Genomic DNA, 19418 nt, shown 5'->3' with positions numbered 1-19418 from the left:
TTTTTTTTTGCATGATCCTGGACTGGATTTCCCATCAGGCCCAATATGCTCTGAGTCTACCTTTCTCTAATTTTACTTTCTTCATTGTATTCACAGAATGCAACTCTAGTAGTAGCCCAAATCTGAAAGGTGAATTTGCAGGAACAAAGTGCCGTTCAGATCTAACTATGAGAAAGAAGGATTTTTGGCCATGTTGAGTTCCATGGCCTCCTCCTTATGATTTCTTAAACAACTCTAAACAAAGAAATCAGAATCCTTTAAGGCGTGAATCATAAAAAAATTACACATTGGCTTTATTTTCAAATTTAGACTAACTCATATTTGTAGGTGGTGATATGGCTTTTGAGACTTGGCATTTTTCTTGCTTTATTATGTTTTTTTAATCATAAGTTTGCTTTGTCTTATTTTTTGGTTTCATTTTTTATTTTTATCCTCTTGGGTTTTTTTTTTTTTTCCTTTTGGATTTTTCCCCTTTTATTACGTTACATATTGCTAGGACCTGGATAAGGCCCAGGAGGAAATACTGAAACACCAGGCTAGCATTAGTGAACTCAAGCGCAATTTTATGGAATCCACACCTGAACCACGCCCTAATGAATGGGAAAAACGACGTATCACACCTCTGTCCCTACAGACACAAGGGGTATGTGACTAGCTATTTGTTGGCTGTATGTCTCACTCCAGCTGTTCATAAAACTTAGGTTGTTAATCTGTTATGCTGATTCTTGAGAAGTTAGAAAATATTCCCATTTTTAAAATGTAACTGCTAACAGTTTTTAAAGTACTAAATATTTATTAACAGTGTGTAATACTTATTGACATAGTTCTTGGGTAAATTGTATGAGTTTCAAAATACTTTTCAAATACTTTCAGAATAATTTCACTATTTTACTCGAGTAAATTGGTAGTAATGAGTTGTTACACCAAGTAACTTAAAAACCAGTGTATTTAAAAAGTTTTTAAATTATTGACATCTGAAGTAAGAGTTTGTTTAATAATTAAAGAATTAGTAATTAAAGGGATGTAGGAATATAGACCATATTTAGAATGGTTTAAGGTTATTACTGTGAGGATAAAGAGTTAAATTTAGCTTTGAAGACTGCTGAGCTCTGTTGAAAACTGGCAAAATGTTAATTATATGACTTAAATTGAAACTTCTTGGTAATGAAATCCAGGTTAATGTTTTAAAAATATTTTCACCCGTCTTTGCAAACTCATCCTTTTTCTTTCCATGGTTTATTTCTCTCCACCACCAACATAAGCATTGACTTTAAAATATATTCTTAAAAGATTTCTTCATTTGCATCTGCATCTGTTCTTTTCTGATGCTCCCAAGTCTCTCCTTTTGTCAACCAAGAACTTCATTAGCTCATTTATTTTGCTTGAGGAAATAGTGATCATCCTATGTTTAATACACAGTTTTAAAAGTGTGTTTAGGTGTTACCCTCCAGTTTCTCTTTCTCCTTTTCCTTTCACCCCTCTCATCTCCTTCAATTCATCATCTAGTCTAACTTGAACGTTGCCAAATTGTAAGCATTTGAATTCGATATTCTCACGCTTTTTTATTCACCCTTTTCTTAAAAGGCAAAGCTATTATTTGCTTTAAATTTCTGTGTGACAATGGAAGGGACAAATCTCTTTAAAGCAGATGAGCAAAAGAAAAATCGCTTAACTGAAAAGATTTTTGACAATATTAAGATTTAAAACACCATATAACTGAAGTTGTATACTACTTTTAAGTTCTTATTTTCAGCTTTTCTGAAGATATTAATGTCCATATTCCAGAATCAACCTGAGAGTGTTGTGTTTTCTGGGGAGACTGATAATGTGCTGACATTGGGTCTCCCTTTTATGTGCCGCTTCGTCTGGTTTGTTTTGCTGACCCACACAGTCATTTTATGTTTGTGTTGCTGTAGACGTAATGTGTTTGTCTTATTTGTTGATTATGTCTATTGTTTAAAACAATAGAGCAAAGGAGACCATCTTTTCAAGGATATTTTATCCATGAAGGAGAAGCATCAGATGGTGGCAGCACAGACAGTTGAAGAAAAGGCCCAGGAGGCAGACAAGGTGTTCACCTTGCATCCTTGGATCTACTCTTGCTTTTTTCCTCTTTTCCTTGATTTCTGTCCGCAGCCATGAGATATGCCTTTTTCCTTGTGTATCAACCTGAATTTTTTAAAATAATTTTTGAGGGCTTGAAAGGATAACTCCATGTAAGATAGAAACATGGGATTATTAGGTGAGAATCACCATATTGCAGAAGGAGTTGATTTGAAACTCCACAATTTGAAATGCAGACATCTCAACCAATTTACAGTGATAAGTGACCCCTAATTTCGATGGATGTGGCTGGCAGTTGGGAAACCATGATTTCATGTGAAAATGCACTGTTTGCACAATGCAGACTGTGGTGGTGTTAAAATAACAAACTATGTGTGATTTAGATTACTGCTTTACTAATTACATTTGAAATCCTTTTGAATTTTTATTTTTAAGGTATTTAAAAATTTTCTTATTTGAAGGAAAGTTGCTTTACAGAATTTTGTGGTTTTCTATTATACATTGACAAGAATCAGCCATAGGCACACCCATTTTTAATGGGACAAAAGATTTTGGTGCACACAAGCAGCTCTTCAGATCTCTCTGTGCTCCTGCATATATGAAGTATCTGGCATTTCTAGGCAAGTTAGTTTTCTGTTGCTTTTCCGTTCTTATTCCTCTGTTTCTACTGAGTTTGTTTAACCAGCTGATCAGCCTGATGTTTGTTGGGACTAGAATGCCTGGAGTCTAGTGTAGGAGATAGCAGACATGCAAATTAGTGACTGGAAAATTTCGGGTACAAAGAAGTATTAAGGAGATGAAATACTTATTATGCATTGTAGGAGGATTGAGAAGGCATGAGAAGAGATAACATTTGAGTTGAGGCCTTAATGATGAGAAAGACGGTGGAGATGTGCAGTTTTTTTTCATATGTAAGGAAGAGCAAATGCAACAGCCCCAAGACAGGAATTTCTTTAAAGGACTGAAAGACCGAATGACAAGATCTTAGAAGAGTCAAAGAGGTCAGACCCCAGATCTTGGCAGGATCTTCAAGATCATAGTAACAATTTGGAATTGTTATAGGAGTGAGTGAGGGGAAGCCATTGGAGAGCTTTAAGCTGAGCAGTGATACAGTCCCACATGTGTAATGAAAATCCCTCTGGTGCTGAATGAGGAATGGATTATAGGGGATATGAACGAGAGCACAGATTGGAATAAGGAGAAAGTGTTTCCCTCCCATCTCGTCTGATTTTGTTAATCAGTAGAGAGTATTACTCATCAGAACGTACAGTGGGGGTGGTGGAAGGGGCAGAGTAAGTGGAAGATGAAGCCTTGTGCTACAAGGATTTGAGGTCTAGGTGAGATGAAATATTTTTGGAACACTGCAGATGAGAAAGATAACATCATAAAGTTAAACCAAGTAGCATCTTTATATACTTTAAAGATTAGTTTGAAGTCTATAGCAAATCAGACTCTGTATCAGATGATGATTTTAATATCATATGCTTTGAAATATTATATAGTTTTGAAAATTTATCCTGAGAAGTGAGTCAGATGACATCATTTGATCAATTTAAAATGATGTTCTTACAGTAGGAAACTTTGGGATTTTGGTGAAGATGTTTAAAATGATCATTTTTCTGGATGTCATCATTTAGGAGTGTACAATATAAACCATGTACAGTGAAAACTATCCATTCATTATTGTAGAAGTTAGCATTAAAATGATGTCATGTGAAATTTAAATCTGGAATTCACCCACTCTTAAACTCCAAAATGGTTTATCTGCAACTGAAGTTATTGCTTTTTTCTTATACTTTTCCTCTGTAGCACATGCTAGAAAATATGTACTTATTTGACACATGTATAGGTTGTTGTATCTGCAATCATCCATTCACCCAATAAACATTTTTTGACCACTTACATTGTACTTACTCTTCCACTCCTCAAATAACATACCACTACTATTAGTTGAAAGTTAAGTAAGTCTACTGGAGTATTTTGACTTTTAACCGAGTATCTTTTAAATTTCTTTCTTCCATCTTCATTTTGCAATTTTTCAGTTTCTTGATTATCTTTAAATTGCAGTCCTTAATAAAATGCAATAATTTCACCAGATTTCCAAATGTCTATAATAATGGGTTTTATAGATTAAAAAAAATAATTGTTTCTTGTTTAGAAATCAATACATCAAACTTTTTAAAAAAATTTTTTTAAATTAGTTATTTTCTATTTTTTAACTTTACAATATTGTATTTGTTTTGCCATACATTGACATGAATCCACCATGGGTGTACACGTGTTCCCCTTCCAGAACCCCCCTTCCACCTCCCTCTGCATCCCATCCCTCTGGGTCATCCCAGTGCACCAGCCCTGGGCACCCTGTATCATGCATTGAACCTGAACTGGCGATTCGTTTCACATATGATAATTTACATGCTTCCATGCCATCATACTTTTAAAATGACTTCAGTATATATGATTTTGAGAGTAGGGCAGAAAATTTGAAATCAAATTACTTCGTCTTTAATAAGCAAGTTAGGGCTTCCCTGGGGCTCAGATGGTAAAGAATCTGCCTACAATGTAGAAGACTAGCTTCAATCCCTGGGTCAGGAAGATCCCCTGGAGAAGGGAATGGCAGCCCACTCCAGTCTTCTTGCCTGAAGAATTCCATGGACAGAGCAGTCTGGTGGGCTGCAGTCCATGGGATCACAAAGAGTAGACATGACTGAGCAACTGGCATACATACATATAGGCTAATTACTATTATTAAATATTATTAAATTTTTTGTATCAATATATTCTCTTATATACTGTGAAAATTATGACATACTTGAACTTGTATAGGGCTTCCCTGATGGCTCAGACAGTAAAGAGCCTGCCTGCAGTGCTGGAGACCCAGGTTCGATCCCTGGGTCGGAAAGATCCCCTGGGGAAGGAAATGGTAACCCACTCCAATATTCTTGCCTGGAAAATCCCATGGATGGAAGAGCCTGGCAGGCTACAGTCCATGGGGTTGCAAAGAGTCGGACATGACTGAATGACTTCACTTTCTTTCATTCTTTGAACTTGTATAAAATTTCTCTTGAGTCTAGTAGAGATTGCATAGACTGTAGTTTTAAGGTATTTCAGGAGATATTTTATTGAATACTTAGATGCATGGCACTTATTTAAACTCCCCAGTGATCTTTTACCTGGTAGGACACCATCTCCACCCACCTGACCCTAGGGATGATGTAATTATGGAGACTCTAATTCAGCTGAAATTGTCCAGAAGCTTTTTTCTTTCCTGACTATTGTAAGTGCTTATGCACCTTGCTCTCCTCATGTCTGAAGCAACTTAGCACGCTCTGCATCTCCTTGTAGCTACCACTCATCCTGGTTAGGGAACTGTCCCACGAGCATCACAGAATGCCATTCATTTATTCATTCATTTATCTCTGATCTCTGAGCAGTGGGGTTTGTTAGGACATATTATTGCACGCATCTAATGTGAGAGGGAGCTACGTGATAATTCCTTACCGTTGACATTCTAGGTATAATATCTGAGATAGTCCCCAGCTTCCCTGTTGTACCCTCAGGCAGATTAGGGACCATCATTTAAGGGCTAGAAAGGCGAAGATTAAATTCACCTTAGTAGCTTTTCAGGGACAGATGATTTTCACATTGCTTAGCGTTTACCCTCTGAAGTTTGTCTTCCTGTTTAGAATTTTTTCCTTTACCCATTTCTTACTGAAAGAAAAAGAGATACTCTTTCTTTATTCCATGGCATATCTAGCATATCTGAGGGAACGTCAGTGGGTTACTGTCACAGTGCTTGTTGTATGGACAAACTGGTATAGGGAAGGGAGAGATCATAGGAGCTGAAATAGTTAGTGAAGGCCATACGCAGAATGTGGAGTGGACCTCAGAGAGGATGGAATTGGCAAGGCCCAGAGTGCCTAGTTAAGAGCGTTAGAGGCGGGGGGGTTAGGGACATCCAAGGTCTAACACTGAAATAAGTGTAGCAAGTGGAGGGACCCTGGAAGAGGCTGTTGTATGCAGAAAGGCCCATGCTGAGAAGCTCCCTCAAGATTATACAAAGTAGCATTTGATGGGCAGGTGGGTCAGTCATGCTCAGCTTGTGATAAAGTTTCAGTGAGAAACCAGAGAGTTTAGTGCACTTCTGAAGGTTAGAGCTATCAACAACCCTCAACAGGGTGGAAAGCCAGCATTCAGGCAAACGGCCACAGATGCCTGCTGCAGCATCTTTAGAATCCTCGCCTTTCTTTCAATGTATGGTGCTCTGTGATTCTTTCTTGCGTAACCTTCCCTTTCTTTCAATAGGTCACCGCTGTCTGTTCTGACTTATTGCTAATTCTTTGCTCTTCCTTTTCTGACCTCTCCAGAGCCTAGAAGAGGAGATAACATCCATTTTGTTTAGTGAAAAGGGCTTTTCTGATAGCATGAAAGCCTCCTTCAGCTCAGCCACCACTTGGACAGCAGAGGGCACTGTTGTGAACTCTAATGCACCTTCTGAAAAGCTTTCCTCGCCCTTCTCACGGTTGCCTGAGGTGCATTTTGCTTTGTTTCCCATTTTTTAAAAGTCACATTTAAGAGTGATTTTTATTTTTTGAGTATTAAGGAACCCTTTCCTCCAGTGCTTTCATTGGTGAAATTAACTCTTCCTGGGAGAAACATTCAAGAAATAATGAGTGAATTTGAACACGAGGAAAAGATGTTTCTCTTGCTTTCTATTCTCCCCTCTCCAGTCTACCTAAATTGAGAGAATCATTTAAACCAGTCACAAAGGTCCAGAGTCTGGGGTGTTATGTGGAGGGAAACCTTCAACCACGTAGAAGCTAAAGCATTTTTTTGCAGAAGTTTTCAAAGCCAAAATGTCTTTTAAACAGCTTCAGATGGCTTATTATTTTAAAAATTCTGATCATAGGGAAAAAATTGAAGTGCTTGCCATAGTCAATTTTTATTTTTTGGGGAATGACCCCTAAGGGATTCCCTGAACTTGGGCAGAATCCAACTGGCCATTTGAGATTCAGTAATAAAAGTAATAATAATGAAATATCTCCCTTAGAAATGTTCTTATCACTGGATATCTTTATTTATAAAGAAGTTTATAAGGAGTTACAGTTGAATGTTGCCTAATTAGCAAAGACAATTTAAAGGTTTCCAGTTTAACGTGTGAAACCTCTGAGCTTTCAATAACACTGGAAAGATGGCTCTCTTGTTCAGTCAGTGACATGATTTACATGGTATTAATGTTGACCATTGAAAATGTTCCCTTACCATACATTTAAGAATAACAGTGCAGGTCAAAGATGGTCTGTGAGTATTTGTTGATAGGTGTCCTTTTAGGACCTTTGGTCATGGTTTTCCATACTGCTGGAGCAGATAAACATGAGCTTGTGTTATTTACTGTAGGAAGCAGCTCCAGTCCAGTTAGTGTCTTGGCAGCTTCACAGTGTGGTTTGTTTCTGCCCAGAGGGTTCAGAGGTGCAGTGCTCTTCATTCAGCATCGAGACACCTTCCTAAATAAGTAGAGTACTGTCTCTAGCTGAATTTGTAAAGTCAGAGCACAAGGCATTAGTGCTACTGGAATGCCAGAAACTTGGCTAGGAATTATTTGTATCAGTATAAATTAGCCTTTTTAAAAAGTAAGGAAAATTTTAATCTTTAAAAACAGATTCCTTTTTAAAAAAGTTTCTACCCTGATTATCAATACTGTAGTGTAGTAAGTGATATGACTAATGTATTTGGTCTTCAAGCATTTATTTGAACATTTAGGTGCTGTACTTAGCTAGAGTAAATTTATTCCCCCAAAGTAGATATCTGCAGGGGAGCAGCAATGAGCATCTCAAATAATAAACTTGGCTTATTTCAATTTTCAAATGGAGGAGCTAAATTCTAAGCGAAAACACTTGGAACCATCACTGACATCCACCCTAATGTTATAATACCCCCTTTTGCTAATCTATAACACAGTTTGGGATGCTAATAACCACTTCTGAAATGGCAAACTTTTGTGTTAATAACTATCTGAGACCAACTATAATTTTGCCAATTAAAACTGATTTTTAAACAAGCCAGCAAAATATAAAAATATCATCTTATTGATAATTCATTTAGGAATTGTGTTCAGGCCGTGCTGTGTTTTGTTTTTTCTTTTCTTCTTAAGTCTGATTAAAATCAAGCTGTCAATAGATTTTAAAAGTCTTAACATATAAACTTTAAAGAGTAAGCTTTGGTATAATTCCACTCCCCACCCTACCCCCTCCCCCACACCTTTTCAACAAGGCAGAGCTTATAGATCCAAGTATAATAAAAGCATTTCATTTCTTTGGGAGGATGCTGGCTATTTTTGTGTTTTTGTTTCCTTCCCTAAGCTTCTTGCATTTGTCTGGATTGTCCTTCACGTGACCTTGAGCAAAAGGTTTTTATAGCTGTTGATTCTTGCTGTTCTGCTTTGCAGTGTCAGATGTTTATTTTGGTGGGTGTCGAGGTAAACCTTTATTGATTTTGTGTCCTCGGTTGCTTTTTGTTCCGCAGAAACGCGCTCCTGAGTCCGAAGGGCCTTGCGCTGGAGCCACTGATGCTGTTAAGGTTCTTCCCTTTACCATGTTAACACCATTGCCCGACGTTTCTGATCCCGCTCACGTTTCCCCCTCGCTTCCCTTTCAGTCCGCCATCATCATCATCATCTTTGCTTTTTCTCCATGACATGAAACCTGCCATCGGTTAAGTTGGGTTGCCGTCGTTTTGATTTATTCATCTATTTTTGTTTCCCCTCATCCATTTTTGTTTCTGTGCAGAGTTCACTTGAGACTCTGAATGTAGTGGAGGAGAAGAAGCAGGCAGAGGTTGGGAAAGACGAAAGAGTAATCCCCGAAGAAATGAACGGTAAAGAGCTGTCCCCTGGGCGTGGTCCTGGGGAGATGCGGAAGGTGGAGCCAGGGATGCAGAAAGACTCCACCTCCCTGTCTTCTGAGAGCAGCCGCAGCAGCAGCGAGAGCGAGGAGGAGGAGGACGTGGGGGAGTACCGGCCCCACCACCGGGTGACTGAGGGCACCATCAGGGAGGAGCAGGAGGAGGACGAAGAAGAGGTGGAGGAGGCACCCGGCCAAGCAGCCAAGGTAGTAGACAGGGAGGACCCAGTACCAGCAGCCAGCCCGGTCACACACGCAGGGGCCAATGTCGGCCCAGTAGAAACAGTGACCCAGGAAAAGGTAGTGGTCCCCCAGATGCCTGCCGAGAAGAGTGTAAACGAAGGCGCTGTTAAGCAAGACGCCCGCGAAGAAACAGAGGACGAGCCGCAGAAGGTTAACGGAGAGGTGGCTCATGTTGACACTGATGTTTTGCCACAGATTATTTGTTGTTCAGAGGTAAATGGGAGCTCAACTCTAGAGCTGTTTCTCAGGTGGAGAACACCTGCCTCTCCTCCTCTCCTGTCCTCCCCGTTCTCCTTCAGCTTTTCCGACAAGATTCTGAATTTGATCTCTCCGGGGAGGAAGGGGCACGGCCCTGCTCTCTCGATTTTTCTGCCTTCTGGGGTCACGGTTTCTGGCATCTTTACTGCAACTGGATCACCTGATAGAGTAAACTTTCCGACAGCAGCCACTTCATTTTTTTTTTCCCCTTCTCATTTCACACTGAAATTTTTCTTTGCACGTTTTCAGATTTTTTTCAATGGCTTATCTTTAAGTTGCACTGCCTCCTCATACTAAATGCCTGAATTCTGTTCATTAGGAAATTGTGTGTGTATTGTTGAAAAATGGTCAGTGTGAGCATTGCTGGTGTCACGACTGGGTTTGACCTTCTGGCTCATTCTCTCTTCAATATAAGATTTTCAGGAATGGCAGCAGGCTCCTGTTACCGTGGTGCTCAGAATTCAGCATCTAGCAATGATGAAAACGTTATTTCTTGAATACCACTGGCATTTCAGGTTTTAGATTCCAAGGATTGTACAGTCTGGTCAAGGGACTTAGCTTTCCTTCTGGGCAGCAAGAACCTAAGCAGAGGATACCCTTCTCTTTGCATTCTGTACTCTAGTCAATTCTGGATTATTTGCAAGTTTGGTTATATGTTTTGTGACTTGTCTCGATCAAGCATGAGTCTTTCCCTTTTTCTCTTCAAGAAACAGAGCTTTCCACACTCCTCTGAGATGAATGAAGTCTTAGTCATTTAGGTGCAGGGTCTCTGATTTGGGAGTTAAAGTTATGCTGAGGAAAGATTTACTTCTATGTGAATGTTCCTTGATTCTAAAATTAAATACCGAAAGTAGAGGGTTTTCCATATTTGCTCTCGTTCATGGGGTGGAAAATCTTGAACTGACTTTGTCTTGAAATAATTAACTGGATTTATGTTACTTTTAAATTTCTGATTTCACTTCAGCAGATGACATTTTGAAAGTCTTTGAATGCTTTGAACTATTGCTTTCTGCAGAGATTTCCTCTTTTAATTATTACACTTGGGAATTTTCTCTCAAGGAAAGCACTGTAGTGTTTTGGTAGCAGTATAGTCTGCATTAAGCATACGTGCTCGGCAGACTCCAGTGTTAACAGCCTGCGACCCTCTGTTTGGATGTTTTAAATAGTTCAGAGCATTAATGCATCAATGGTGGAGTAACTCTGTAGATATATTACATTTTAACTTAGGTAATACAGAAGAAACACTGTAAGATTTAGATTAGTATAACTGAAAACAATGCTGCTTGAAGATATTCTTTCTGAAAATGGGATCTCTGTATCAGCAGGGCTGGAAGGGCTTTTTGGGGAAAGAGTGCAGCTTAGCCTACCGACCAGATGTGCCAATTAAAGACCATGAGCCTTCACACGGACCACGTGGTTCTTTAAACTGTAATAAAAAGGGAGGCAGGTCACCTCTCATCATTAATTCTGTTTTGTTTTCTTTTCAATTTGATCACTACTTGCTTAAAGCTAAAGTTTCTATATCACTGTACGCCAGGCTTGACACGTAAGTAATTTAGGACCGTCATAATTTGAAACCTACCACAATTTCAGGAGCCATTATGCTAGCTTATTCTTCATATATATATCTATACACATATATATGATTTTGAAGGAAAGTGTTTTTCTTTTGTGTCTTTCTTATTATTTCCTTTTGCTCTTTTCATTTGTGTATGAGTGTGTGTTTGAATATATTTCAGTTATTTTTGAAGGCTCCATTAAGCACATTTATTTTATTACCTCTAGAATTTATGTTTCCCTTCCTTTTCACTTCAGCCACCAGTGGTAAAAACAGAGATGGTAACAATTTCTGATGCCTCACAAAGGACAGAAATCTCCACCAAGGAAGTCCCTATTGTCCAAACTGAGACCAAAACCATCACATATGAGTCTCCACAGGTACAAAAGTTCTAGACTTGGACAGTTTGAGTTCTTTTTTTTTTTTTTTTACTTAATTTGTTTCTGTTTTCATTCTGTCTTCTCCTAGTTTACATTTCTGACTTTGACATAGTTTTTTATGTTTTCATTTTGTAACTGTACTTCAGCCACACAACATGCTGCAATTGAATTGCTGACCCAGTAATTATGGGGGAAGCGTATATGTGATTTTTTTTTAGGACAGACTGTACCAATGTTGTTCTTATTATTCTTATAAACCATTTCTGGCTTGATAAATCTAGGAATGTTTATGTATACTTGGGGAACAGATCATCTTACAAAGTTTATTGGATCTGTTGTAATTTGTGGATTCATAGAATTAGGCTTTTATCCCTGCCACCCCCCACCCCCGGCTCCATGAAGCCAGAGCCAATCAACTCTTGCATATGCACACACACATCTATGCTTCTCCTCGCGTTGATTATTTTCTGAAAACATACGTCGCCATTCTTACGTAAATATGATACTATGCGTCTAAATAATTATCACATTCATGTGTTTGATTTTTGGTATTCACACATTGATTCTGTAAAGATTTGAAGTAAGAATTAAGATATTTAACCTTAAGAGTAACAAAAAAGGGGGAAATAGTCATCATTTGAAATGGAACTGTTTAGAAACCTAGACAACTTTTTTCTCAACTGAGAAATTTAATGTTCTAGAGGTACCATGGTGGAGGATTGCAGATTATTGTCCTCTCAAAATATTTTTTTCAAGCTGTAATGCATTTATGTGTGAAACAGCCATTAAAGTTTTTTTTAAGATATGCTCTCTGTAAATGTGCATAGATCCCCCATGAGCACAACTAGGTTTCTTATGAATGGGTGTGGTGGGAGAGCGTGTATTCATGTGTTTCTATTGTGCTCAGTGCCTTTGTAAAGAAATACAGGAGCATGACCCAATTTCGAGAGATTTCCTCCTAATTTGTAGTAAGAAAGACTCTGAACCTTCCAGTTATTTCCTGTGTCAATGTCAGGAAACTGGAGACAAATATGTTTGGTGGTCTTAGCATAAGCTTGTAGGCTGTTAATGTGCTTCATTATTTCCCCTGGTAAACTCTAGAACTTTCTAGTATCAAAGCAAACAAGTTAAACTGTATATAGACATATGTCTAGATATAAGATTGATGTATGAGAGCTATATGCACACACACATATATAGAGAATGCATGCGCAGGTATACATGTGTGCCGTGTGCATTGTAGCTGTGTATATGCACAAACTATTACAGGAACAGTGTCATTTAAAAAAGAAATCTAGAGATAAGCAGTTAACCAAATCACTTAAGCTTAGTCTGTCCTAGTCAGGCTCTGTTGCTTAGTAATATGAGAAAACATTTATTTTTACCCACCTGTGCTTAAAAAGCAATAAACCCAGTACTTCTGGTCACTGTGGAAACTTCTCTGCTTGGTTCTCTGGTTTTTTCTTCTAGATTCTGCAAATGGCCCTCAGTCAGATTTTCTCATGACTCCTCTGTAGGTCTCAGTCCCGCCTTCTGCTTCCATTCTTCCTTTTTTCTCTCTCTGCTCATGCACGTGCGTTTAATCCTTGCCTTTACTCTTTAAATGCTAGCCAATCTATGATCAGTAAATCACCATTACAGACATGCAGGGGATTGGCCCCTAGCATCTTCTGCCAACTGCATAGATCTTAAAAGATGCATGTTTGACGGGGAGGGGTCTTCTCTGACAACAGAACGGAAGTTAAGCATTACTTTGTATTTTCCCCCTAAATCTCCAAAGATTGATGGCGGGGCTGGTGGTGACTCGGGCACGTTACTGACCGCACAGACCATCACATCTGAGTCCGTGTCGACAACAACAACCACACACATCACCAAGGTAAAGCAATCCAGGGGAATGTACATTGCCAACAAAATCTTTTCTGAATTGTTTCTTTGTTCCTATTCACCCTTCAAATTTTTACACACAGTGCCCTGGAATAAACATGCATAGATTTAAAGTATGCAAGAAATTGGGCTCCACTGACATTTGTATATAAACCAAATTGCAAATTTGTAAAGTACAAGGGGTAAAAATATGTTCAAAATAGCTATGCCTGAGAGAGCTACAAGAGCAGAGGGAACTTAATAAAACAGAAGCGTAGGTTTGCTAAGTACCAGTTGGCTCTCCTGGCTGAAGCAGATGAGTGGAGACTGCCATTGGAAATTTTCACCGAGTTGTTCAAATAATGTAAATTTTCCCCATTGATTTTAAGGTTCTGGTATGTGGATTTGGGGCATTTTTTCCAGATCATTCTCTTAAGTGTTAACATCTGGTGACCAGTGATTCTTCAAATGTGGTCTCTGCACTGGCAGCAACCGTCTCATCCAGGGGCTTGCTAGCAGTGTGAATACTGTGGCCCTGGTCCAGATCTTCTGAAACCCCAGGAGTGTTTGGGAAGCCCTCCAGGTGATTCCAGTGTATGCTGTGGTCATCACATTTCTAACCCAGCATTATTTTCCAGTAATTCCTGCTGCTTCTACTAGAGACTGAAGGTCTCAAATGTATCCCTTTTGCCCTCCTCACTCAATATTTCAACAACAAAAAAAACTTTGTAAATTAAAAAAGTCCCCAAAATGCATGATGGTATTGGTGTTCATTTTTAAGTGTATCTAGCTATTACAACCTAATGATTTCTGTGGTCACCCCTGTGTCTTATACTTAGGTGTAATCACCCATGACTGTGTAAATTTATCAGTGTTGTAGAGGTTGGGTCTGTGCTTTCTCAGGACTGTGGTATTTACTCATGGTTTAGAGTGTCAGAGCATATAATCTCTCAGGCTCTATCATGCCCGAGGCTCTGTCACCTTGCTCCAAGCCAGTGACTCTGTTTGGCAGTTTACCCAGAAGCTCCTGCTCCCAGGTCCCCTCTAGCCTTTGTTCAGCCACGTTTGTGTTCATGTCACAACCACATGTGGAATCAAATCAAACACTGGATGGAAGTCTTTCTATCACCTTCACCCATCTTACATATCTTAAAGCAAATCCAAGTTCTCTGTTATTGCACTAAACCAAATGAACAAAATTGCCAAATGGATTTGTATGAAGCTAGTAGAATAATCAAAGCTATAACATCAAGCAATTTTACAAACCTAACTAAACCAGATGTCTAAATGATTAGGAGTCCCTGTAAATTCTACATAAACCAAACAACTATTTCTTCCCTGCTTGCTTCTTTTCAAAATAATGGCCAATCAAAAATGAAGAAACTCAGGAAATTGTAAAGAAATGTTCCAGTGGAACTGTTTGGATTAAATGACATCTATTGCATCTTGATCTCACTTGAATTATGATAAGAGAGTTTTTAAGGTTGCTTTCAAATTGGATGATAGAATTCTACATTGACCTTATAAATAAAGAAATTTCTAGAGCATCAGTGTTCCCCACTCAGTGTCAATTGCCTGATGATTATCAGAAGGTCTAGGTGTGTTTTCTCTCATTATGTCTAAACATGTTTTAGTGATTGCTAACCCTCCTCCCTTTTCCTTTATGACCTCTAGACTGTAAAAGGTGGAATATCTGAAACAAGAATTGAGAAACGCATCGTGATCACAGGAGATGCCGATATTGATCATGACCAGGTAAAGATCCAGAGTAGATTCAGCAGCTCCTGAAATTGACCATGCTTATATTCTAAGTTTCTGTTATGTCACATTCCTGTGTCATATCCTTCTCCAGTACCTTCCTGGATGAATCCACCTCCTAAGCTTGGCATAAGGACACGTCACAGCCTAGACACAGTCTGTCCTTTCAGCCTTCCTAGCACTGAATTGCATAAAACATGGGTTGCTTTTTCATTTCCCACTAGCTTTACACTCACCTTTGTGTCTAAATATTAAAAAATTTTGGCAACCATCAGGCATTCACATGGGCCTGGTTTAACGGTAAATTGGAGAAGGCAGTGGCACCCCACTCCAGTACTCTTGCCTGGGAAACCCCCATGGATGGAGGAGCCTGGTAGGCTGCAGCCCATGATGTTGCGAAGAGTCGGACACGGCTGAGCGACTTCACTTTCACTTTTCCTTTTCATGCACTGGAGGAGGAAATGGCAACCCACTCCAGTGTTCTTGCCTGGAGAATCCCAGGGACAGGGGAGCCTGGTGGGCTGCCGTTTATGGGGTCGCACAGAGTCGGACACGACTGACGCGACTTAGCAGCAGCAGCATCAGTTATTAGAAAATGAATGGTATTTTCATGACCTTGGCTTCAAAAAATAAGAAAAGCTGCTAAGTTTGACTTACGCCTGTCTTTAGGAACTTACCAAGTATTTTTTAGTAGCATTAGAAAAGTTGGACTGTTTACCTCTAGGTATTTTCCTCTAGTCATCACCATTTTTGAGGGGTAGGATAAGGTAATATAAGGTGTCTTACAAAGTAAAAATTTACATGTATTCAGAAAAGGTTATTTTAAAGAATAATAGTGCTTCCATTCTACTGTTGAGCAGAATGCATGCCTTTAGAAAGCAGGCGATGAATGGAACCACTGTGACTTGGAGAGTTGTTTTAATTTTAGACTGCAGGGCCAAGTGGTGATGAGACTTTTTTGTCTTGTTATATTCTGAGTGATTCTTATCTCAACTTTAAAGGAGACCAAGCTGTTTTCCTTTTACAATAATTTGAGGAAAAGGAAATGTTCAGTTGACCATCTCAGCTGAGAAGTAGGAACAAATGATAGTTAATCCAGCTTTGAACATTATTGGACTTGGGAAAGAGAATTTTAGAGAACAAAATTTCTCGTTTAAGAAGGACTTACTGTATGTGGCCAAAGAGGAATAGATTTTCTTCTATGCCTAGAAAGAAAATTATTCTTTTTTTTAAAATTACCGTGTACCTAATTTTACTTACATATTTCATAATGTATTTTTTAAAATTCCCTGAGAGTTTTTAGAGGTAAAGGGTTGCCCTGACTCTATTTTGACTTAGTACTGGGGATTCCTAGTACATGACTGTACATGTATCTCTTCACCACTAGGAGGTGAATCACCTGTGCGGAGACCAAGCCTCTGGTTTCCCATATAGAGGACTTATTCTACTTCTCTTCACTAGGACAGTGTTGAATTGCTCTGACCTTAAGTTTGAATAAACCCTATTCTTAGTCTGTTTCCCTCTGGGACTCCCACTCAGCCTTTGCTGAATGTGTGCTGGGCAGGAGCCTATGTTCTTTGGCGTGATGGAAGGTAGGAATCGGCGCCTTCTCTCAGCCTTTGTTTCTTCTGCGCTCTCTCTCCACTGAACTAGGCCCTTTCAGACTTTAAAATGCCAGTTTTTCTCTTGAGGGATTACTCTCAGGTTTTATTTTGTGTGTGTTCCTTTGTCCTGTTTTACCTGAAAACTAAAATCTAGATGATACTGCTTCTGAACAGCAGATATTAAAAACACAGCCTGAAATGTCAGTTCCGAAATAACACACATTCCTTACTTTTCCATTAAAAAAGAGTCATGATGATGCATCACAGCTCTAGCTGTTGCTGTGAGGACACGCACCTTGTATGATGTTCTGTTTTAGCCCATTTTAAAACTGAGGAGGGAGGGGGAAGGATAAATTAGTTTGGGATTAACACACACACACTACTGTATATAAACAGATAAATAGCAAGTATATACTGTATAGCACAGGGAACTATATTCAGTGTCTTGTAATAACCAATAATGGAAAAGAATCTGAAAAAGAATGGATATATATCACTTTCTGTACATCTGAAACTAACACAACATTGTAAATCAGCTATACTCCAGTTTAAAAGAAAACCCTAAAAATGAGGTCAGATATCCAAATGAAGAGAAATTTACCCTTTTCATAACGTTTAATGAAAAAGTTAAAAGTTTTAAACTTTTTTGAGTAAATGTAATTATGGCTTCTGGTGTGCTTGTTATCCAAAGCTCATGGTGTATTTGCTTTCCCCTTAAAGTCTGTGAATGAGACTATGAAACTATTTAAAACTAAAGGAGGAAAATCACTTCCCTGGCAAAAACTGAAGTTGATCATGCAGTGACTTTCATGTCATTGGCACCTTTTTCAGTTCCTTGCCCACATTAGAAGAATTTTAATAGTGGAAGGAAATCCTTCATCTGAGCAAGATAGGAAAAAAAGGAATCTTTTTTTTGTTGGCAAATGAAAGAGGCTTGCTTCTATAGAAACTCGCTTTGCAAGTTTTACACCTGATGGCTCTCAGCTCCGAACCAGGGAGGGAGAAACAAGATGGCAGAGTGTTTCCTTTCTAATAAGATAACTTCTCAACTTGGCAATGGAATGTGATAGCTTTCTCACAGTCTTGATTGTTGCTGTAATACATTAACATTTTACAGTATTTAATTATATGTACTGATGTTATGGAAGGAAAGGAACTAAGGGAAGACTGATTTCAAATGCATTTGAAGATGATGATAGCAGCTTTCCATTTTCCCTACTTTTCAGCTAATTAAAGTGTGTTTCGTGCAATCCATTTCTCTTGTGTATCATGTATATTTCCTCTTTAATAAGTGCACTGGTTTAATGTAGGCAGATCTTTGTGAAAGAAAGTGAAGGTGTTGGTTGCTCAGTTGCATCCGACTCTTTGCAACCCCATGGACTGAGGCCCTCCAGGCTTCTCTGCCCATGGAATTCTCCTGGCAAGAATACTGGAGTGGGTTGCCATTTCCTCCTCCAGGGGATCTTCCCGACCCAGGGATCAAACTTGGGTTTCCTGCATTGTAGGCAGATTCTTTACCATCTGAGCCACCAGGGAAGCCCATGCAGATTTTTGTAACGAACATAAATTCAAAGTGTCTGAAAAGTTGGTTGTAGCCACGTTGGCCTCCATCAGAGTTGGCCTTTCTCAGATGGGATTCCACAGACCAGCCGGGAGTAGACCAAGTGTTGATTGTTGAGTCTCCCCCTTCTGTCTGCACAGGCGTACAGACTTAGAGGCCCCCTGCTGTACTGGGTCTCCTTCCCCATTCACATTGCAGTCAGCAGCACTTTCTGTCCTGCTCTGAGACCAGGTCCTGATTCCACTCCCGGCTGCCTGCTCTCCCCACATGACAAGCAGTTGTGCTGTGGCTCAAATGGAAGCCTGATCCCCCTAAGTTCTCTCTTGTCTCAACATAAGTGAGTCCCCAGTAGGAACTGAAGCACCTTCAAGTGCCTTCCAAGTTGAGTAAAAAACTTGTGGCGTAAAAAATAATCTTTTGTTAGCTTTATCTTTCTTTGTGGAAGGAGGCTCAGGGTTTTGCTCCATAACCTTCCAGCTGACAGAAACAATGTTGCAAACAAGAAATGCAGTTGTCCTTGAAGGCAGGTGACAAGAGTCACAAGAAAATTCTGCTGCTTTTTTCAAAGGCCTGTTTTCCTGATGAGATACAACTCTCTCTCTCCTAGTAGGCCTTCTTTTTTTGTTTTCAAGTTCTGTCCTAGAAGAGTACTGTTCTGTGTGGGTTTTCTTTTACTTTCTCCCTAAGACCTCTTTAAACAGCTTTTCCTCTGAAAAATAGGATCTTTCCACTTTGTATATAATCTTTATATACAGTTTACTTTCTGATCAAGCGCAGAGAAACCTTGTCTGCTTTCTCATAGCCTGGTCTAGGAAAGAGCCCATGAACCAATGGAGTGGCGGCTTAGGTCCTTCTCCAGCCCTGCAGCCCCCCAGGAGGATGGCCCTGGGGGAACCCATTAACCTTTGCACCTTCGCTGTTTCCATGTAAAAGAGGGAGCCATATTTTATTATCTAAAGATTAGTCTCTCTTCTCTTTAGCTTTTACTGATGGTCGTCATTGTTGCTTGCAGTTTTAGTTGTTCTGTGTCCTGAAAGTTGATAGATATTTTTCCCGCAACATTCCTCAAGAAATTACTGAGAGCCTAAGAGGTAAAAGATGAGCTGTCCGTGGTTCTGTGCTGGGGAGGGGTGTGGGGGTTGGGTGGGTGAGGCAACTAGATAACTACAAGTATCACTAGAGTGTGGGGGGCAGACAGCTTGCAGGAGGCTTTGCGTCATTCCTTCA

At 39.4% G+C, this 19418-nt stretch overlaps 1 protein-coding gene across 50 annotated transcripts in view; it reads left to right on the top strand.

Moving 5' to 3' along the window:
- The window catches only part of EPB41L2 (erythrocyte membrane protein band 4.1 like 2), a 205982-nt gene that overhangs the window by 168534 nt on the left and 18030 nt on the right, over window positions 1-19418 (top strand). For 17 of the 50 annotated variants that reach the window (XM_081529023.1, XM_081529015.1, XM_081529019.1 and 14 more), the window contains 5 exons: window positions 497-643; window positions 8850-9419; window positions 11280-11402; window positions 13183-13281; window positions 14943-15023. In XM_081529023.1, coding sequence (XP_081385149.1) covers window positions 497-643; window positions 8850-9419; window positions 11280-11402; window positions 13183-13281; window positions 14943-15023 — 1020 coding nt within the window. Of the gene's footprint in view, window positions 1-496; window positions 644-1968; window positions 2071-8586; window positions 8641-8849; window positions 9420-11279; window positions 11403-13182; window positions 13282-14942; window positions 15024-19418 lie in introns of all 50 variants that reach the window. The other 33 variants (XM_081529002.1, XM_081528995.1, XM_081528987.1 and 30 more) reach the window with 5 other exon arrangements.

This window comes from Giraffa tippelskirchi, chromosome 9, assembly GCF_054371585.1.
Source record: "Giraffa tippelskirchi isolate mGirTip1 chromosome 9, T2T-mGirTip1v1.2.pri, whole genome shotgun sequence".
NCBI lineage: Eukaryota > Metazoa > Chordata > Mammalia > Artiodactyla > Giraffidae > Giraffa > Giraffa tippelskirchi.
The sequence above is the reverse complement of the archived record's forward strand: the minus strand, read 5'-3'. Positions and strand labels throughout refer to the sequence as shown.